The sequence below is a fragment of the Neofelis nebulosa genome, chromosome 11 (genome assembly GCF_028018385.1).
Source record: "Neofelis nebulosa isolate mNeoNeb1 chromosome 11, mNeoNeb1.pri, whole genome shotgun sequence".
NCBI classification, from domain to species: domain Eukaryota; kingdom Metazoa; phylum Chordata; class Mammalia; order Carnivora; family Felidae; genus Neofelis; species Neofelis nebulosa.
This window is the reverse complement of record NC_080792.1, coordinates 77,223,269-77,245,287: the sequence shown is the minus strand read 5'-3', so window position 1 is coordinate 77,245,287 and position 22,019 is coordinate 77,223,269. Positions and strand designations below refer to the sequence as shown.

Genomic DNA, 22,019 nt, shown 5'->3' with positions numbered 1-22,019 from the left:
ATATGTTCCTCCTCCTCCTCGGGAAGCCGTTGGCAATCACTTTTCCTGCTGCAGCCGTGTGTTAACTTCGTAGTCAATGAAATGATCAAACGTAAACACACTAACCTCTCCTGTATATAGTTAGCTCTTGTTTCCATCGTTGTTGTTAACCATTCTGACTGTTCTTATTTGTATTTAACAAATCCTTTGACATTTGAGGGGATTCCCATTTTTAAACAAAATCAGCAGTGATTGGATTTATTTCTTCATTCAGCAGACATCCTCAGAGTGCTTTTACAGCAGTAATTCTCAACCCCAGGATGGGGCCAAGGGTCGTGCTCTCCTGAAAGGGGCTTATCAGAATCTTGACCATGGGAGAGAAGGTTCTTCTCTAACAGTAACTGAGAAATATTACGGGGGGGGGGGGGGGGGGCCTATGGTGTGCTTGAGGGCACAGAGGAGGCTGATAAAAGGTCAGGGACCTTTATTCTGTGGGATCATTTTTTGAAATTTCTGACAGTGAAAATTATCTTTGAAATGTTTCTCTTTTTTAACTCCTAACGTTGATTTCCTTTAAAGCAGGCATAGGTATATAAAGCAGCCTCTGTAACCTGTTCTACCACCAGGTTTTTACAGTGGCTTATGGACTGAATGAGAATGATTTTCTCTCAGACCATTGTTTTTTTTTTTTTTTTTTTTTTTTAATTTTTTTTAATGTTTATTTATTTTTGAGAGAGTGAGACAGAGTGTGAGCGGGGGAGGGTCAGAGAGAGGGAGACACAGAATCGGAAGCAGGCTCCAGCCTCTGAGCTGTCAGCACAGAGCCTGATACAGGGCTCGAGCTCATGGACCACGAGATCATGACCTGAGCTGAAGTCGGACGCCCAACCGACTGAGCCAGCCAGGCACCCCATTTTTTTTAAAGCTTATTTATTTTTGAGAGAGAGATAGCACGAGTGGTGGAGAGGCAGAGAGAGAGAGAGAGACTCCCAAAAACACTCCACACTGTGCAGAGCCCATTGTGCGGCTCAAACCCATGAACCGTGAGATCATGACCCAAGCCGAAGTCGGATGCTTAACTGAATGAGCCACCCAGGCGTCCCGGCTTCCAGACTATTTTTAACCGGACTGTGGCTGCAGCCAGACCACTCTTTCTGGGGCCTTTCTTCCTTGGCATGTACTCAGCTAGATTTCTAATTCCCAAGGTTGTTTTTGGGAACGTCTCCTGTTCTCCCCAGACACTTCTGACCCGTAGCATCTATCAGAGCATCCCGTTGTGGTGGCCTCTCGCGTGACTTGTTTCGTTAGTCCCGTACAGCGTGTCTTTAGGGAATCATCCGTTGTTGACCCAGTTCCCGGTCTCACCTTTGCTCATTTCAGAGAGTTCTCCTGTTCCGAAACATGGTTACCAAGGAGAAGGAGAAACTGGGGCTTGTGGAAACCAGCTCAGCCTCTCCCCACGTCACCCACATCACAATCCGACGGTCCCGCATGTTGGAGGTGAGAAGCCCATCACAAAAAGGTGTACTCTGTGAGACGGGGGGTTTTTAATGGACGATCTATTGCCTGTGAACTGTCCTTGTCACCCCCTGGTCTGATGACCCCGAAATCGAGACTTAGGGAGCGGAATGGGGCCATGTGTCCTGGGATCTGCTCTGAAGGGCCGCTTGATTAAACATGTCCTCGGTGTCGGGAACCCGCAGTGCAGTGTTTCCCTTCCTGTTCCCCATGCGGGTCCCCCAGGCTGGAACATTGAGCACTGTGCCCCTTTGCGCAGGAAGTGCCACATGCAGGCATTCTCGTGTCTGTGCAAACTCCATTCGTCCTGGCAGGCACTTTGCCCAGACTCCCAACTGTGAATGTGGAGGCTGGAGCGTAGGTAGTAAGTTTACTGAGCCATACTGGGAAGTGCATGTATTCTAGAGCTAGGAGTTCTTGGTAGACATGAACTTGGGAGGAACAAGTGAAGTGGCTCACCTCAGCCAACCCAGGGTCCACAGTTGCTGCTATGTGGCAGCTTCATGTGTGCCAGAAATTGGTGCCTGTCCTCAGAACACGTCACCTCTATATGTCAGAAAATTGTAATATATTGATTCTGTTGGAACAAGACACCAACTACCGTCTGCCGGAACGTTGTTACAATAAACATATGTAACTGCGAGGTCTGCGTTGTGTGTGCCGTACCCTCCCCCAGGGTTGTGCAGTGCGGAACCTGCCCAAACGTGCGGATCCCACCAGCGGTGGTAGAATTGGTGACTGAGTCCCAAGCCCACATTCCTGGAAGAGGCTGGGCTGGGTTTATTTGCCCATGCTTGCTCTTCAGACCTTTTATCTAGCTTCAGCCACGTTTCCTCATTAGCCTGTTCCGCAGCGGAGGGCAGTCGCGGGATCTCAGGACAGCGCGTGGCCACGTAGCCAGCCACCGGCCAGCGGCCACGGCAGCAGCCCTTCCTCCCGACACATTTTCATTTTCTCCCTTGGGGGATGCACGCTCCTTCCTGGAGAGCTGCTTTCAGTCCCCCCCCCCGGCCACTGGTGACTGACACTGGGGTCTGCTGGGGAAAGGCACCATGTGGTAACCAGGTGACGGTTTTGACATTCTTAAAAGTAGAGGTAAGAAATGTAAGTGCCTACAGGGACCCTGCTGGTCGTGGGAATGGGTAAAGCCGGCCGAGTGTGTCCACGCAGGAGCATCTTGTTTGCATGCTGAACGACAGGAATCTTCTTCACTTCCCTGGCTCCCCCCACCCTGCGCTCTCTGAAACACGGCCCGCAGTTTAGGTCACTACTTAAGAAAAAGGACCCCACGAGCGAGTGGATAAATGACACCTGGCGTCCAGCCTCATTGTTCTCGAGCAGTAGAGAGGGGTGAGCAGGTGGGGACCACGTGCCCCCTAAAAGAGACCGCCTCCACCCAATTCCACCTGACTACTTCTGTGTGGGGATTTCGGCTTCACTATGCTCTGGGTTTTTAGAAGGCCAAAATGCGGGGTTTTGTGTGAGATCCCCAGAGCTTTTATGTTGGGAGCTAATGGAATTTGGTAATGTGCCTGGAAGGTTAGATAACACCGGTCTTCCCGGCAAATTCAACCTGCAGGCCACCAGTTTGCAAGCTTTGCTTTGACTCCAAGAAGAGAAAGACCGAGTGGGTTTGGAAACTCCCTCCTGCAGCACTTTCTTCGGTCGGACCTGCACGCTCCTCCCCCGTCCCTTAACATCTTCAGTCCCACTCAGATGCGGCCAGCCCTGACGTGTCACTTCCTGACAGTCGGGAAGTCTGGGGTGCTAGAGACTGGTGCGCCCTGAGAATGACAGAATCCCCAACTCCCTCAAGCGTCCTTGCGTATGGGAGAGTCCCCTGACGTCCCTGTTACCCTGGGCCTGCTTGCTCCAACACAGCCTCCAGGGATGTCCGAGGAGGGATGTCTTTCTTAGGCTTTAGGCCAAGTCCGCTTTCCTTTCCATATTCCATTAGAATCTATCTCGTCATGAACCTGATTACTGTTGTTCATATCGAATTGGGAAGGGGAGAGGGTCATATATTCAGTCACTCTAGTCATTCTCCTTCTGTGGTGGTTTGGTGGTTAGAACAGAGGCGCGCAGTGGCATTTGCTGGATTTGGACACAAGGGGGCATCACAAAGCCGATATTAGCCGCTCCTGGGAGATCCCGGGCTTTTATTCGGTTCCCTCTTCTGTGGTGTGTACTGAAGGTGCTGCCTTAGTACTCGGCTTCCAGGTGTTAGCCTGAAGTTTTGCAGGAAGGTGTCCCCTCACAGAGGGTGAACGGGGCCGGGACCCTAGCATCTGAGAACCAGGAGGAACCTTGGCCATATTCTGCCCAGCCCTGTCCCCTCACTCTGTCAAAGGCAGAACTGAGGCCAGAGAAGTTACGATTCACAGTCAGCTTCATTCAGGTGTCAGTGGGAGAGCCGCGCCTGGGAGCCAGCTCTCGTCCCAGGTCAGGGTCTTTGAGTTGCAGTAGAAAAGAGGAACGCCCTCCTCCGACCCACCTCCCGGAAGGAAGGACAGACGCAGGTTGAATCCTCGTGTGATGCCGCCAGTGCCCGGAGGATGTGGGGTGCAGCAGGCAGTTAGGAGGCAGCTGGCAAATTCCTCTCTCTAGCCCTTCAGAGAAAAGGCCAACGTGGGGCTGGTGAAGAAAAACTGAGGGGCGCCTGGGTGGCTCAGTCGGTTAAGTGTCCGACTCTTGATTTCAGCCAGGTCATGATCTCGTGGTTTGTGAGATCGAGCCCCGAGTCAGCGGACAGCACAGAGCCTGCTTGGGATTCTCTCCCTCTCTCTCTCTGCCCCTCGCACCCCACCCCTTTCAATCAATCAATCAATAATAAATGAAAAATAAATAAGATTTGACTCCAACGAGCATTCCTTAAGCACTTGCCCTGTGTTCAGCCATGTGCTAAGTGCTTGCCCAGGACACCATCTCGTTTAATCTGCATGATACCGACACCCCTCCTAATGGGAAGTAAAGCTAGGAGGCATCATTTCAAAGCAGAATGGAGGAAATCCTGCAAGCAAGCAAGCAAGAAGATGTTGGAATTCTCCACCCATCCCCGACTCTGTGCCAAGATGGTGATCTCAAATGGAGACACGTGGTTTAAAGGCTGCCGCTGGCGCTGCACAGTGACTTCTGTTTCCCGCTTCTTTCCATCTAACTTCATGGTTTTCAGACTTCCACATGCATACAGGATACTTCACGGGCCTGTGCACCCGAAACCGTGGTCCTCTGCCTTCCAAAGACACTCAGAGGTAGTTATTACTGGCTCACTAACTTGGGACCCTCACCCCAGAATAAGATCGGGAGCCACCATGGGACAGTCCTTTGCATCACCAGAGGAACGCGATCAGCAGGAAGGTGGCAAGAGTTTCCCAAAGCAGGTCTTACTGTTCTGGCCTCGTGTGCTTTGTGACAAGGGACCAGACTGGCAGACAGGTGGATGCCATAGAGATGATCTGTCTCGTGTTAGCAGAACGTCTCACGGCACTGCAGTCATGCCTGAGAGGGAGACCCGTGGGGCGGCCTCTGTAGGGATATTGCAGTTGATTTGCACCTTCTGCGACAGGATCTAAAGAGCTCACTTTCTCCCCTATGACGGCTTCTCCCTCATGACGGGGCGGCTCCTGTTGGATCAGAAGACTCCTCCCTGGCCGCTGTCCTGTTCAGCACTATTTCTGACAGTCACTGCTCTGAAACGAACACCTGAGCGGCCAGCTTAGGCCAGCTTATCAGTGTCCACATGCGAGGAACCTAGGAGACCTTGACAGATTAGAATCAAGAGACAGACTAAACAAGATGATTACAAGAACTCTAAAGTCAGTCGTGTCCGGGTACTAAATGGCTGCATGCCTCGAGGGCTGGCTGCAGGCTTCTCCTCCCCCCTGCCCCTGCCTGTGGGCCCAGCATCACTCATTCCTGCACCCTTGACTCACTCCTGCACCCTTGTCCCCTCCTTCCAGCTGCTGTGCCATCAACAACGATATTTCTGAGAAAGCCAGTCATGTCGTCCCCCGTCCCGCCCCCCCCCCCCCACTCTTCTCTGGCTCCCTAGTGCCCTCAGGCACTAAATTCCTCAGACTGACTCACCAGGCCTTTCCTGATCTGGGGAAAGATACCAGGAGTTGAGCAGTGGGGGGTACTTACTTTTCTCACCTTGTGGTGATCTATGAGTCTCACTGACTGATTTTTACGGTGAGCTAAATAAGCTACTCTTTGCATTAAAATAGAGGGTAGGATCTTGTCCCAGTTTCTTCCATCCTTTGTGCGGATGAGATGGGATGGCCGAGAGCTTGTCGACTCACCTTGCCTGGTTTCCCTGTCTTGGTGCTCTGCATCGTCTCAGAGGCAGCCTCCCCTTGCCACACAGCAGTGGTGTCACATCCCCAAAATGAGTTTTCCTTTTAACAGGCTCTTGTACAAGCAGGTGAGAACTGCTCATCCCCCCCCCCCCCCCCCCCGCCGCCCCGCACCCTGCGTCCTAACTGTTTAGCAATTATGCCGGGAAGGATTCACACGGGAGCAGGAGCCTTGGGGAGGCAGCCCTGAGTTACGCAGAAGTCCTCCCGCTCCTGATGGGCTGCAACTCTGCTCTCGGCAGGATGGCTACGAGCAGCTCCGGCAGCTGTCCCAGCACGCCATGAAGGGCGTGATCCGTGTGAAGTTCGTCAATGACCTCGGGGTGGACGAGGCTGGCATTGACCAGGACGGTGTTTTCAAGGAGTTCCTGGAGGAAATCATCAAGAGGGTGTTCGACCCGGCACTCAATCTGTTCAAGGTATTTAAGGGGAGCGGGAGCGGGGCTGACAGCAGTCAGGTTCTCGGTGACAAACGAGAAGCGAAGGGCTGGGCTTGCTCTTTACAAGGCATTTAACCTCCCTGCCTCTCTCTCCGTTCTTCTTCACAGACAACCAGCGGGGACGAGAGGCTGTACCCTTCACCCACGTCCTACATTCATGAGAACTATCTACAGCTCTTCGAGTTTGTGGGCAAGATGCTGGGGAAGGCTGTGTATGAGGTAGGCATGTTCAGGAGCATCACCCCGGAAGGGAAAATGAGATGTTAGAATCCCCGTGGACTTCGTGCGCGTTTTGGTGACCGGCCACGTAAAGGACCTGTCGTTAGGATGGAGTCCAGGAAAGAGGACAGGACCCGAGATTACTGGACAGAAACACTTGGTGCTTTCTACACGTTATGCCATTTCATCCTCTCGCCAGTGCTGTGGTGTGGCTGCTGCTGTCCCATTTACCTGCAGGTGACAGAACTGAGGCTTTGAGACACTTGTCCAGAGTCTCAGTGGCAGTTAATCCGTAGAATCCAACTTCAAACCCAGGTTGGCCTGGTCCCTCCTGGTCCCCAGGAGGGCAGCATTTTGTGGGGTGTGATAGTTGTTATGGCTCTTTTTAAATTTAAATCTCTTGTTATTGGAGTGAGTGCTTCAGAGCCAGCCACAGGGGTCCGGGTGTTGCCTACAGAAGGCAAGGAAGGCAGGGCCTTCCAGAGCCCACAGCTCCTGGTTGAGACCGGTCTTCCCTGGCCAGCTGTGTGACTGCACCTGCAAGTTGCTTTTATTTCCCTTTTTTTTCTTTCTTTCTTTTTTTTTTTTTTTTTTTTAGAGAGGGAGTAGGAGCAGGGGAGAGGGGAAAAGAGAGAGAGAGAGGGAGAGGGAGAGGGGGAGAGAGAGAGAGAGAGAGAGAGAGGGAGAGAGAGAGAATATCTTAGGCTCCACGCTCGATTCAGGGCTCAACCCCATGATCCTGGGATCATGACTTGAGCCGATATCAAGAGTCAAATGCGCAACCGACTGAGCCACCCAGGTGCCCCTGCTTTTATTTCTCTAGGCCCTTGTTCGCGTCAGAAAAAGTAGGGATAACAAAAGCTACGTTATCGGCTTGCTGTAGATGGTAAATGAGCTAATACAGGTAAAACACCTGTGGTGCCTGGCTCCTCGGTCTCATGGGGTCAGGGTGGTGTGGACTTGTGCAGACTCCAGGTGAGGCCCACGCAACTCCTGGTCCCTGTCTGCCATGAGCCAAGCCAGGTGGCACTTGGTTCCCGCCCTTAGGGTCCGGCTCTCCAGGCAGGAAGTAAAGCTGCCGTGGGAGCTCGTGGGCTGCCGCTCTCGTGGCCTTCACGGTGGGCTCCAGAGATGCCTGAGCAGCTCTCCCCTCTCACCGTGTCACAGACCCCAGGGAAGCCAGGCTGCCCTCCGAAGCAGAGCCGGGGGCTGGGGCAGATGGAGGGAGAGAGGCCCTGTGGCCGAGCATACTTATTCTCTGTGTAAATGGCCTCCGTCCACGGCCTCGGTCCCTGGCCGTGGTGCGGTTAGGTGCTCTGTCTGCGTCCCTGCCCAAGCTCCCTCAGGCTGCCTCCTGCCCTGGGCTGGTTGGGGGTCCTGGGCTCCTTTTCTGTGCTTCTGTTTCCACCATTTCTCAGGTGATTCCCATGTAAAGAAGAAATCCCGTGAGGATGTACTTGGCCATATGCCATGTTTCTCCTTTAAACACGAGGCGCCAGAAGAGTTGGGCCCGCTGAGAAGCGTGCCTTCGTCATTCTGGGAATGTGCTCCCTGTTCCCCGGACCCAGTGTCTGTCTCCTCCCCCAGCAGTAACAGCACAGGGAGAAATTGGGACATGCTGGGTCTGTGTGAGGGGCAGTGTGTGTTAACTCACGTTAACTCACTCAGCCCTCTGAGTCAGGCCATCATTGACTCTGTCCCTTTTAAATCTCTGTGATCCACCGTCTTCTCTCCACCTAGAATAATCTGTCCATTTTCCTCAGTGTAATGCATGTTTCCTTGCTGTATCCCCACCTCCTATTTTCCTCCTCCGGCGCCTTCCCCATTTCAAGTACAAACCTGCTTAGAGCCCTCCTGGGGCTCCCTGCTGCCCTCGGGATAGAGTCCAGACTCCAGGAAGCTCCAGAGACCTCTCCTGATCTGGCCCTGCCTCCTCTCTGGCCTCACCCCTCACCTTTCCAACCCCGAACACTGTGCTGTGGCCAGAGAGCTCTGTGTCCCCTTCCTAGAACACACCTGTGGGCCTTGTGCTCCTTAGGTCTAGCTTAGATAGGTCTTTCTCCCCTGCCCTGCCTCCAGGTGAGAGCCTGTGCTCCCCGTTCCTTTCCAGCCTGCTCACTTAATCCTTAAAATGGCGAGGCTATGCTGGGCCCCGTTTACAGATGAGAGAACCGATGTCCTCACAGCCAGGCAGCTGGGCAGCTGGGATTTGATCCCCGGGCTCTGCAGCTCCAAAGCCTGTGCCCTTACCTGCTGTGCTGTGACGTCCCCCAGAGGCACTTGATCCAGGTGGCGGGAGGTACTGGTCTCCACCGGGCAAGTTTAGGCAGCAGCTAGAGATCTCACTGGTGCCCTTGGAGCCCCTCTGCAGCCCAGGCCAGCCCGACGAGGTCACCGAGATGGAATCCCGTGGGGCAGACAGGCAAGCTTCTGTCTTTCCTCTCACAGGGAATTGTGGTGGATGTGCCCTTCGCCTCCTTCTTCCTGAGCCAGCTGCTCGGGCACCACCACAGTGTCTTCTATAGCTCCGTGGACGAGCTTCCTTCACTGGACTCAGAGTTCTACAAAAACCTCACTTCTATTAAGGTCAGTGTGGCACGGCAGAAGGCCTGGCTGCAGGCCAGTGCAAACGCAGTGAAGTGAAGGCCTCGGGGCTCTCGGGTGGTGGAAGGCAGTTTCCTACTGTGGGACAGGGGCTTTTCTGCAGCCACCACTGGCCCCCGCGTCCCCTTCTGGCGCTTCTACCCCCTTCCTCGCGGTGAGGAGCCTTTCCCTTTGTTTCAGTAGGAGGGAAAGTATTAAGACCTTCGAGGACCTAGCCCTCCTGGGTCCCAACACTTGCCCCTTCTCTGTTGCATTAGCGTTACGAAGGGGACATCGCTGACCTGGGCCTGACTCTGTCGTACGATGAGGACGTCATGGGTCAGGTAGGTCGGCCTCTAGGGCTGAGCAATTCTTCGCCGCCCTCCACCGGCTTCCTGAGACCTTCCCGACACTTAGTGTTTCCCCCGGGCGGAGGTCCACAAACCACAGCTGTCTGTCCTCGTCCCCGGTTCCCTCGCCCATCCCCCTTCTCCCTCCTAGCCAGCAAGGAGGGCTCTCCCTTTTCCGATCCCAGTTGACCTGGCCTTTGCCTGCCTGGCCCTCGGAGAGCTCCCCACGGAGACCCTGCTTTGCTTAGCTCGCACTCTGGGCCATTCCTGATGGAAGCTCTAATTCCCCGTTGGTAACATTGCTTTTTGTTACCATGGTGAGGATTAGCTGTCACACACAGAGTCTTGTGACTTGAAGAGGGGAAGAAGCCACCCGAGAGGAAGTGCCTCGGACAGAATCCAGTCCTTGCTCGTGCTCGTCATTAAGAGCAGGGCCGGAAGAAAAGACCCTTGAAACTGCACCAGCAGAGGAGTTTGCTCCCAGAGTTTTCCTTTTGGCTTTTTCCCTCAGCGCCCTCTAGTTACATCCCAGTGAACACCTGCGTGAGCCTAGACCAGGAGCTTCGTGGTGCTGAGCTGGCTTCTTGGAGCCATACCTGCATCACCTCAGGGAGGTCACTCAGTCTCCCCAAGCCCCACTTCCCTTATCTCACAAAAGTGCGTTCTTGAACGTGAGTCCTGGCTGGGACCAGCGTCACTCGGTAAACACCTCCAGGCCCCACCCTCCGAAGAGCCTCCCCCACCACCACCCCCAGCACACTGGCCTGTGAGGGAGAAACCTAGTGAGCTGTGCTGACCTCTGCCCTCCCCAGCTCGCTGGGTCTCAGAACTCTTCCCGGGGGAGAGAGAGCCATTCTCCAAGTGGTAGCCCACAGACGTGGTGTTCCATGGAGCCCCTTCTAGGAAACACGAGGCTGAGTGATTGCCAGAGGCCCTTCAGCTTTAAAATCCTCTGGTTGCCCCGAGGTGTTGGCAGCAGTGGGACTAGGGGTCCACGGTTGTTCCTTTCTTCATCATTAGAGACCTAGGGTATTATGTTAATAGAATTTCTGTTAAAATCAGCTTTCAAATCATGCATTCTTTGATTTTTAAGTGACCCCAGAAGTTCTCGAGGTTGAGGAAAACAATCGATTCTATGGATTTCAAATCTGTAATCAGACTTTGAACATTCCTCCTGTCAGTTTTTCTCCTGATGGTAAAAATAATGCAAACTGCAAACCACAAATTCAGCTATAATACGAGCACAAAAATGGAAATGAAACCACCTCTGATGCCAGTGCCAGGAGAGCACCACTATTAATGTGTGTGCTTTTCTAGACTTTTCTCCCTGGGCCCGTATGTAATTTTTAAAGTTTCATTAAGTAATCTCTACACCCAACATGACTCGAACTCACAACCCTGAGATCAAGAGTCGCATGGTCTTCCGATGGAGCCAGCCGGGCACCTCTATAATTTTTTTTTTCTTTTTTTTTGTAGAAATGACACCACACCATGCGTGTTGTCATATAACCTTTTTTCCTCCCTTCTCAACAAATACACGTTTTCCTCATATTTTTTAATAGCTGCATGACATTCAGGGCTATGGCTGTACCAACGTGTATTTAACCATCCTCTGTGCTCATAAATGCTAACACGGTCCCCTCCACGACATCTTGAAGCCTTACTAATGTTTGAACGAGGATCGGATGAGAAGACACTTTCCATATTGATCATGTAGGGTCCGCTTGTTGAGACTGAAGCCCTGGCTTTTTGCGAAGATGATTGTCCCCAGACATGCCCCACCTCGAGTCTGTCATTATTAGGGATATCGACGTCGGGCCCTTTCGTCTTCAGAGAGCTTTATTTCCCCGTTAGAATTCTCTCGAGTCATTGCTCCCCGTCTTCTCCCCCAGCTCGTTTGCCATGAACTGACTCCTGGAGGGAAGACCACGCCGGTTACGAATGCAAATAAGTGAGTATAGCAATTAGATTTTTAAAGTCACCACTTGAAAAGACTTCATTCTGGCTTTCTGGGCTCACTTGGAGAATTTATTAAGATAAATCGAAGTAGAAAGAGGCCATAAATATCATCATGGAATTTACTGGTTACAGTTCAGAGGCCAAAATTGCGTTAAATTCGATTTGCAAAATAAGAATTGACAATTTATTTTTTGCAGTAGCACATCTAAGGTCAGAGGCACCCCGGCCACGGTGTTCCTAGGAATTTAATGACGGCTCGAGATGCAGACAAATGGATTCTGAGCCACTCAGGCACGCAGTCCTGAACCCAGAGGGCATGGAGGCGGAAAGACACCTTGGAGGGGCAGATCATTTTGGAATGATAGCATGTGGCAGTTGTATAAAACGCTGTTCTTGAGAAGACACGGTGATGAATTCAAATGCCACAGACAGGTCCTTAGACGCGGGGAGACTCTGAGGCCCGGCAGCTATTGTCACAGATAACAGGCTTTTAGAAATCTATCATAAATGTCAACCTCCTTGGTCCCTGGAAGCAAAACTCCTCAATGCACTGTCTCCACCCGCACTATTCTCCCCTAATTAAAACAGTAGAACCTGGCATGAGGAGTAGATATTGGCCCTTTTGTCAATCTATCAATCTTCTCCTGCCGCCAGGCTCAGTGGAGCCTCTGAACTGTTAATCTGAGCATCACTCTCCTACTGACAAGTGAGAGCTCAGTCCCACCTGGTGAGTCATTTGGATCAGATGCACATCACAGCCCAGTGTTCGGAGCAGTGTGGCCCTCCTGGGTCAGGTGGTTGGGTCATTCCGCATGCTTGGGGAGCTTTTATTTAGAAGAGCAGACCTGATATCCATCGTGATCGAAAGACCCCAGTTTTGACTCCTGGCCACGGGGCATCAGTTGGACAACTGAGCAAAGAACAGGGAGCTGAGGCTGGGAGGCGCTGCCTGAGGGTGTCCGAGAGCCGGGGCGGGTCGTGTGGCTGCCTGCCGTGGGCCTGTAACCGCCCCTTCCGAGGGCTTCGCGTGAAGCAATGCCATGCAACAGACCTTTCGGGATGTGTGGCTCAAAGGGAAGCTTTGATCAGTGGGAGCAGCGAGCATCACCACTGTCAGATGTGTGACGTGTCACACAGAGCCCGCCACCTTCAGATCGGCCGCGTTTGGCCAGGCATCGCGACACAGAGGTGAGGGTGGGAGCGGCATGTGGCACAGCCGGGGGCAGTGGGTCGGTGCGGCCTGTGTTGGCGTGAGGTCCCTGTCCTGCCTGGAGACCCGTGTGGGATGCCGCTTCACAAACGCTTACACGTTCTTAGCGTCCAAGCTCAGTGTAAGGGCTGGGGGTTCGGTCCTACGGACGGTCTTAAGAGGTCTGGAAATGCCAATGCTGCCCTCCTCAGGGGTGATGTTTGATCTTGCACTTTCTGGGGGTCGGGGAGGTAAAATGGGAAAGTCGCCCACAGTCCCTCCCTTTTGGTAAAATGGAACGTCAGCAACAGCTTCAGAGAGTCCGTGAGTGGCGATAATGGGAAAAGTCATACGTGAGCATACTGATGTGTGGGTCTGCTACTGGTTTAAATAGTCCTGTTTTCAAGGTCAGTAACTCAAATCTGAGCATCGTGGGGTAACATTTTTATTGGGACTGTGCTAATTTGGGCTTTTGAGAGTTGTACCTGGGCTGGCCTCAGATTCTTTCATCTCTGAGGAAATGGTCTGCTAAGAAATCCGCGATGGTGGTAAGCCCGGATTTAACCTGTTCGAAAGAGTTGCACGGGATATGGTGTTGCAGATGAGGTCACCGCGCTCATGAAAACAGACCCCGAAGACCATCCGCTCGGAACCGGTGTTCGTGCTCTGGCTTCCCCCTCGAACCCGTCAGCCAGATGCATTTAGTTACAACTATCCGCAGGCTTACCTCTTCGTGGCTGAGAGCCTTGGTCTGGATTAGCAAGGCTTTGACCGAGGTTCCATCATGAAACCACGTTTCCTCTGCTTTAAAGCCCATTGGAGGACTGAATTATATCTTAAATCAGTGAAATTAAATGGAAGCCCGAAAAGCACCCTTTGCACTGAGAAGGGTCCTCTCCTCACCTGGAGAATGTCTCACTTCTATTCTTGGTACAGTGGGGTGTGGCCCGATCGTGACCCACGGGTTTGGGGGAGGAATGAGTGAGGTCGTGCCCTTGAACGCACGGCCACCATCCTCGTCCTCATGATCGTTCTGGTGAGACGCCCTGGTGCCGTTTGTGTTTTTGCGAAATGGTCCAGAAATGACTGGCCTCCTCTTTCGTTCCATTGGTAACAGCCCACCCTGGCCTTTTCATTCCCGTCGTTTTCTCTTGTTTGCAACAGGATTAGCTACATCCATCTGATGGCCCACTTTCGAATGCACACTCAGATCAAAAACCAGACAGCTGCCCTCATTAGCGGGTTCCGTTCCATTATCAAGCCCGAGTGGATCCGGATGTTCTCGACCCCCGAGCTACAGCGTCTCATCTCCGGTGACAATGCTGAGATTGATCTGGAAGATTTAAAGTAAGGAGCGAGAAAGAGGGGGGAGAGGTGAAATCTTAGGCCTCCCGGAAAGCAAGCTCTGCCCCCTTGCTGGGCTCCCTTCAGAGAGCTGTTTCTGCAGCCCACCTCCAAGTGTACTGCTCCCTGATTAAGGGTGAATCGCCCTGGAATAAGAGCTCAGCCACTTGTCTGTCTGGGGACCCAAGAAGTCGAGGTAGAGACTGAGCAAGTCTCAGGGACCGCCCGCTGGGCTCTCCGGGGCTCGGGAAATGGGATTGCAGGATCTCCTGTCGGCTCCTGCTCCGGAGCTGCAGGCCTGGCTCTTAAGCTCCCTGCCCGCTTAGCGTCCAGGGACATGGGTTACGAAGGCATGAGCGTCCAGCCTTCCAAGAAGTCAGTAGTTGCCCAGGCCTGTGCGGGTTTGCCGTGTCATTTGGCTAAATCCCATCCCTGCCTGTGTCTGTGAGCGCCCGTGGGAGTGTGTGTCTGAGCCCATTGTCTGCGTTGTTTTCAGGAAGCACACGGTGTACTACGGTGGGTTTCACGGAAGTCACAGGGTCATCATCTGGCTCTGGGATATTCTGGCCTCTGACTTCACACCCAACGAGAGAGCCATGTTTCTGAAGGTATTTTATATGTTGCCTTTACGCACATTCATAGATACTCTCCTAAACCTAGAGGCCACTTGATACAGTAATTTACACTGGAAAAAAATAAAATTACCAAGAGGACCTCATTTTATCGGCATATCCTCTCCCGTAGGCCGGCCTCCTTGGTAAGTCAAGCAGTAACAAGACAGGCCCAAGGCGAGGCTGAGTCGAGTGGGCCCGGAACCTGCTGCCTACTCCTCTGCAGAAACAGGCCTGCCTGGGCCCGAGCTGGCTGGGCTCAGCACTCCGTCTTCCCCTTCGTTGGCGCTGGCCTTGCCTGTATCTTCTTTCTTCCTTATAGAAGCAAATGGGGTTGATTACCTTAAGATACAGACAAGCAAACTTTTTTCTTTTAAGATTTTTTTTAAAAAGTGACCTCTGCACCCAATGTGGGGCTCAAACTTATAACCCCAAGATCAAGAGTCACACGCTCCACTGACTGAGCCAGCCAGGCACCCACCAGATGAGCAGACTTTTTAACAGTCTCCATTCCTGCTCTCCAGGGACTGCCTCTGTGTACCCTTTTTCTCAGTAGTGTGAAACATACAGTGTCACACACACAATGTCCTGATAAAACACATGTGACTGAGGGGCGCTCGGGTGACTCAGTCAGTTGGGCGTCAGACTCTTGATGTCGACTCAGGTCATGATCTCACAGTTCGTGGTATCGAGCCCCGCACTGGGCTCTGTACTGAGCGCGGAGCCTGCTTGGGATGCTCTCCCTCCCTCTCTCTCTGCCCCCCTCCCCAGTTCGCACACACCCTCTCTCTCAAAATAAAAAAAAAAAAACACTTTTTTAAGAAACACATATGGTTGAGTAGGCTGGTAGTGACATATATTTTTGCAGAGTGGCTGACATTAACCAGTTCCCTTATATTGGTGTCTCTGAAGTGTAAATGTTCAAAGCGTTCCCTCAGGGCCACTGTGTTTCCTGTTACTGACGTCGGCAAAGTGTGTTATAGGACACTGGATGGTATTTACACTTGTCTGTGTATGTGTTGTGTACCTGTGTATCTTATAAAAATGGAATTGTCGCTTTGTTATCTGGTCTTCTATTTGATGTTTTGTCACGAACATTTTGCCATATTCTGGGGATAAATTTAAGTGCCTTAAAATATTTTCCTTCGGACGTTTGGGTTTCTCGAATGGTCTCAAGTGACCCCAGTCATTGAAGCAGCATGAACAGTATCACCACCAATTGAAATGGCAGCGGGTTTTCTTCCTCCTTGGTTTGTCATTGTGAGGAGAGTTCATTCCCATCAAGGAGGCCCTTCTCACAGATGCAGAAATGCCCTGGTCATCCCTGCAGGTTTTGAGGGACTTGGGGTAGGCAGGTGGACCTGATTCCAGAAGTTGATTCTCAAGAGAATCAATTCAGTTTTTCTGGCAGCACCTCCTGTAGGCAAAACAGTCTGCCGACCCATAAAACCGCTCGCCCTGCCTCTCCGGAAAGGAAGAGGGCCAGTGTCTCATAACCGTGTGCAGCCACTGTCCCGCACGGCGGGCGTGTGTGTCTCTGGATAGCCTGTCGCCAGACCTGCCGTTCCTGCTCGTGTGCCCTCCCTTTTCTGCACACGGGCCCCAGAGTTGGGTGGTACCCTACTACACAAGCGTCGTAGCACAGGAGTGGACATGACTCCGCCTTCTCTAGACGTCATGCCAGCAGATGGCAGCTCCCTGGGCCACCTCCCCGCCCCCCCCTTCCTCCTCCTCCTGCCCCAGTGGGTGAAGGCACCACTCCCTCCATTGAGCAGCCCGAATTGGAATATGTACAGACTCTCCTGGGTCTGTCTCCTCCTCCTTAACACAGAGCAAATCCCACAAGCTTCCGTGGAGTGATTAGACGAGACCGGGCTCCCAGAGCCCTCAGACATCGGCTTGCCGTGGCATTTGGAAGCACAGCCTGGTGTTGTAAGTAGCAGGTCCATACCTGCCCTGGAGAAGGGAGAGCATTTTTAGCTGATGTTGAACTTTAGAAAGCAAATCGTTTCTTAGGACTTCCCCGGGCAGGTTTATCCCTTGGATTTCCGGGTCGTTCCGATTCCTCTGTCCAGACATGAGCTAGCCCGTTGGGGGAAATAACACGGGTGTGGCCACGTGGAAGATGCAAGGAGTCCCGACAGTCTGGCAAGGGAGCAGGGCTGATTGCCCGTAGGCCCCATCTCAGGTCTTGGTCTGCCCCTCAGCCTTGCTGGCCCTTGAGGCCTGGTTTTTGTCCACATGCTGAGAGCAGATTCATCTGTCAGAGACCACTCACAGAGACTGCTCTGTAAACCAGCAGGCCGGGAGCTCGGGTGAGCACACCCACATACCCTTGCCTGCGTGGCTAGGAAGCCGAGCAGGAAGCCAGGTGCAGGGGGAGCAGGGCCCCCTCTCCTGTGCCACGCTTGGTGGGCATCACCGTCTCACTGTCCCCAGTGCTCCCGTTGCATGGTGTCTGTCTGAGCGATGGTCACCGTGCCAGACCCACTGGGGATCAGTCCCGTGTGGGGAGTTTGTGTTGTTCCTGAACTCTTGAGCTGCACATTGTCCACCCAGTGATGGGATTGATGCCCACAAAGTCACACCCACTGGTGTGGTCTTCAGGGGTTTTTAACCTTCGAGAGCAGCACCCTTAAGAGAGATGTGAGATGTGTTCCGGCCCTTGGACCGAATGCACTCTCTGTCACCGTCCTGGCAGCTGCACGGCAGTTAATGGGACCATGACCGGAGAAGGCAGAAAAGGGAAGCTTGCCTGTAAGGGGCCTGTTTTGAGGGAGCAAGGGCCCCACTCTGTCCCCCAACCTGCCTTGTGTTGCAGTTTGTGACCAGCTGCTCCAGGCCCCCGCTCCTGGGATTCGCCTACCTCAAGCCTCCTTTTTCCATCCGTTGTGTTGAAGTGTCAGACGATCAGGTACCGCTGCCGGGGGTGGTGGGGGGAGAGTCTGCCCCTCTTGGTTGTTGTCAGCTCTGCCCACCGGCTGGAGCCTCCACCCGGTCCGTGTCCGCACGGCGGGCAGCGCAGCTCCTCGGAGCCCCGTGAGAAGGTTCCACGGCCCTCTGGCCGGGAGAGCGGTCCGGCACCCAGAGGGTACCCTCAGATCCGGGCTGCTCTGGGGCCTGAGCTCTCCTTACTCCCTTGGGAGAAAGTATCCGGGAGCGGTTTTGGCAGCTGCCGGCCCGACCAGGGCTCCGGGTGTGAGGGGCGGTGGGAGGGAGGGGTAGGGACGCCGGCTGAAGAGTGGGCGGCACAAGCCCGAATGCCGGCCGTGCACATCCAGCACGTCGCTTCGTCTCCTCGTCTGTGCGGGAGAACGATGCCTTCGGGGTCATCATGCTGTGTGGAAGGGGCCCTTGAAGAGTCGCCAGTGAAAGGGTCTCAGCCCTCCCCTCACCACCCCTGCACGCGGCTCCCTTCAGGATGGTGCGGTCTGGGCTCCAGGTCCCTCGTGAAACACTAGACACCCTCAGTGCCCTTACTTAAGGAGGCTGCCCCACTTACGGTCCTCCGTAGGCCGCCACGCTGGCGGTAGGAATCGTTCAGCCGCATTAGGCATGATTTTGTACCTCGAGTATTCTTGCGGTATTCTGGCTCTTTGAAAAGCGCTAGCCAGCAGTTAACCGGAAAGCCCTGTCTCTGAGCGCGTACTTAACACAGGAGTCCGCGTGCAGGACCGAGCCGCGGGGGCCGCCTCCGTGCACTCAGCGCTCGGGGCCAGTCGTGCCGCGACTGGGGGCTGGCCTCGGGCAGCAGCGTGCGCGCTCGTCGGCCCGCCGTCGTGCTCCGCCCCTGGCGCCGGGCGCCTCCCGCCCAAGGCTGTGGTGTGTGCTTGCAGGACACCGGGGACACCCTCGGCAGTGTCCTCCGGGGCTTCTTCACCATCCGCAAGCGGGAGCCGGGCGGCCGCCTGCCCACATCCTCCACCTGCTTCAACCTGCTCAAGCTGCCCAACTACAGCAGGAAGAGCGTGCTCCGCGAGAAGCTGCGCTATGCCGTCAGCATGAACACGGGCTTCGAGCTCTCCTAGCTCCCGCGCCCGCCCCCACCCTGGCCGACTCCCGGCGTCCCAGGCCCTTCGGCTCCGGGGGCAGCAGCGCCCTGGGAAAGTGACCACAAGCCAGGTGACCTCTCACTCTCTGTAGCCATGAGACTCCCCTGTGGCCTCAACAACTTGGGATGCACGTGACAACTCCATAGCATTCCCTAGGTGACACTGATGGGAAGGGTGTTGAGAATAAACCTCCAAGTTCCACCAGCGCTGCTCCTTTTCTCCTACTTTCCGGGGGCCTGTGACGCAGAGGGCCTTCTTCTGATGGTTCGGTTTCTCGGTGAGTCTTTTCTTTCCCTAACTCTGAGCTGCGTATGAACAAGTCCCAAGAACTCCCAGGGTCCAGAGTGTTTTTCATGACACGGGCCCGAGTGTGCAAAGCCCACTACAGGTGAGGCGCTCTCCTTCCGTTTCCGAAAACTCTTTACTCAGGTAAGGCCTCGCCAAGCCTCTATGCACTCGACAAAGTCTCTGCCCCCTCCGGGCCACAGCGGCCTCTCTCCAGACCGCCAGGCTCACCTGCTGCCCGGGGAAGCAGAGGTGCCCGCCAGGGAGGCCGTGGAGCCCAGGAAGTTCAGGGCGCTGCCCCCACCTCGAAACCACTCATTCCACGCAGCGGCAGTGCCCCTTCCCCTGTCTCGCCTCAGATTCTGTGCGCACTCAGCAGGCTGAGCGGCCCGGAGGCTTCCACTGGCTTGACCCCATCTTGTGCACGCACCTTGGCATCTGGCTTTGGGGGAAAAAAACCCTTGGCCCTTAAGAGCAACTCTGTTTCCAGAAGGCTCTGGCTGTTCCCCCAAACTTGCTGATTGCTAAGAGGGCGGCTGCCTTCTCCCCGCTGGTGTGCCCTACTTGTTGTCTAGTAAGGAACAAACACTAGCCAAGTTACCCAGCCTGTCCGGGCAGTGACTTTCCTCCATTGATGATACAGTTGCAAAACAAACAAACAAAAAAACCTTGGATCTTACCGCTCATCCATCCTCAACGCAGGGAACCGGGAGCCCTTTCCCTGATGGAGGCTCAAAGGGCTGAGGAAACTCTTGAGTTGGGGTTTGGGGTTTTGTTTTTTTTACTTCATTTTCTCTTCCAACCCATTATGTCCCCTCCCCACACCCTCATTCCTACCCCTTGTCCTGAGAACTTTAGTCTAGATCCAGGGACTTGAGACAGAGGCCGTGTCTGTGGCCTGTGTTGACAGCCATCCACCCTCACCCACCCCGTCAAGCTCCTTACGCATCCCTACCACCAAGGTAGAAGCCGGGAGTGCCTGGTCCCTCCTCTGCTCTGTGGAGCCGGCTGAAGGCTGACAGCTCTCTTCCAAGCAGCAAAGCACCTTCCAGCATGCTGGTGGCAAAGCGGGCAAGACCTGTCTCCATGGCCTTCATCAGAGGGTCACAGCTGGGTACCACGTCCTGCTCGGGTTCCACCCTGGCTCTGTTAGAGCCCCTGCACTTCTGGAGAACAGAGTTTTCCTTTGATGGCAAGACGGCAAGGAATCTAAAGACAGACAGGAATTTGTTATTTAAGACTTGTTAGTAACCTCTAGATCTATGGATTTGCCACTTTAAATAACCCGACTCTCCTAAAGCTCTCCTCTGAATGCGTGCAGGTGCACTGAGCAGGTTTGTACGTTTATGCTGCGGCCCAGATTGTCCACCTGCACAAAGACGTGTGATTCCCCCTCAGCTTTTATTACCTGAGAATCCGCCAGCGTGGGACTGGGGAGAGAGTGGTTTCCAAGCACCAAGGTCAACTTTATTTGTTCTTTTGATGAGGAGGGGTAGTTTGTGATTTCGTTTAAATTCTCTTCAACAGCTGGAAATATTGCACTATCTAAAACCCTGCATCTGGACTTTTATGGCTGGTGTTCGTTGACACCTCGGTGGCTCTTGATGGCTCTAAAAAGTTGTGGCATTTTTTTGTCATTGTTGTTTCATAGATAACCTAGAGATTAAAACGTGATCAGAGGCTTTATTAAATTTGTACTTCAGCACGTGATGGCTGTGTTCTGCTTTTTATCTGAAGGAGCGCTCTTCGACCACGTGTGTGGATAGCTCACGATGGGGCGCCTGGAGCTTAAAGGGCACGTAGGCTCCTGCAGCGGAAAGAAGGTACAAAGGAAAATGTAACAGGCTCCCCAGTCTCACCCACTAAGCAGAATCAGTAGCGGTTGACAGTGTCCTGTTTGCTTCCACTTCTGTTTTGAGAAGTAGCACACTTCAGACAAAGCGAAGGTCGTCTTCAGCACCGCCCGGGCCCTCGCCCTCTCACCCACCTCCCAGAGGCAGCCATCGCCCTGGAGTACGTGTCTTACACACAAATGGATAGAAGCGATAGATGTATGTCCGTTGAAAACAATCCACATAAATTCACGAGCGTGTGAGGGCAAACCTTACAGCTACGTCTGGGTCCATTCAGCTTTGCCCCCACGCTGAGGATCATCCTTGCAGGATATACAGCCGTGTCTCATTCTGCTCAGCCCACATTTATCCCCCGCAGGAAACCCATGCCAAACCTGCCCGTTTTTCCGTGGTGCCTCCAGCCTCCTGTGAGTTCTCCCTGCCTGGAGCAGGGAGCCCTTGGAGGGTCTGAGCGGGAGGCTGACCCCCTGAAATCCAGGGACTCAGGAGAGATGTCTTGAAAGCCTGGCAGCTCTTTTACAACAGTCAGAACACCTGGGCACCCAAGAGAAATCCATGCGTGCCGGCTTTTCTCACCTGGAGCATTTGTACCACGGGAGGGAAAGAATCCTGCCAAGCTCCCTAAACAACATCAGTAGGGTCCAGCGTGAGACACCCAGAGCCTCATTCTGTGCCAAAAGAATGACTTTTTTTTTTTTGAGAGTGTAGGAGCGGGAGAGAGGGGCAGAGGGAGAGAAAGAATCCCACGCAGGCTCCACACTCAGCAAAGAGCCTGACGTGGGGCCCGATCCCACGACCCTGGGACCACGACCTGAGCTAAAATCAAGAGTCGGCCGCTCCACCGACTGAGCCACCCAGGAGCCCTTAGATGAAGACGATTTTAATAACACGGCCAGAACTTGCAAGTGCCTGAGAATATTTACATGGAACGCTGGTCTCCGCAGCGTTTCTGACCTAGCAGAGCCATGAGCCTATCTTTGTCCCGTTAACTTAGCAGATGTCACGCTACGAAAAGTGACAGGGTCGCGAACAGACAGGTTATCTCTGAGGTTGGTTAACATGTAGATCCAGGGTTCCCTCAGGCCCCAGACTTATTTCCTGGAAAGCTCGTAGGTTGATCAGAGCAGCCGCAGAACTGTGGATAGTGGTTGGTTTGGAGCACCGTTTAGAGAAGCAGAGTGCGGGCTCGGGACCACAGAGACGCGTGCCAACCCTGACTTCCTGCTCCATCCCAGGCCGGCCTCTGCGTGTGCCTCTTCAGAGTCTCCTGTCCCCTTCAGGG

The 22,019-nt window shown here is 53.7% G+C and overlaps 1 protein-coding gene across 11 annotated transcripts in view; it reads left to right on the top strand.

The window, feature by feature from the left end:
- Positions 1–20,590, top strand: part of UBE3B (ubiquitin protein ligase E3B) — a 52,944-nt gene extending 32,354 nt beyond the window's left edge. For all 11 annotated transcript variants that reach the window (XM_058691021.1, XM_058691023.1, XM_058691024.1 and 8 more), the window contains 10 exons: positions 1,360–1,479; positions 6,095–6,271; positions 6,401–6,511; positions 8,960–9,097; positions 9,373–9,438; positions 11,337–11,395; positions 13,757–13,939; positions 14,433–14,544; positions 17,369–17,461; positions 18,384–20,590. In XM_058691021.1, coding sequence (XP_058547004.1) covers positions 1,360–1,479; positions 6,095–6,271; positions 6,401–6,511; positions 8,960–9,097; positions 9,373–9,438; positions 11,337–11,395; positions 13,757–13,939; positions 14,433–14,544; positions 17,369–17,461; positions 18,384–18,575 — 1,251 coding nt within the window. In that variant the 3' untranslated portion in view covers positions 18,576–20,590. The remainder of the gene's footprint in view (positions 1–1,359; positions 1,480–6,094; positions 6,272–6,400; positions 6,512–8,959; positions 9,098–9,372; positions 9,439–11,336; positions 11,396–13,756; positions 13,940–14,432; positions 14,545–17,368; positions 17,462–18,383) is intronic.
- Positions 20,591–22,019: the final 1,429 nt, after the last annotated feature.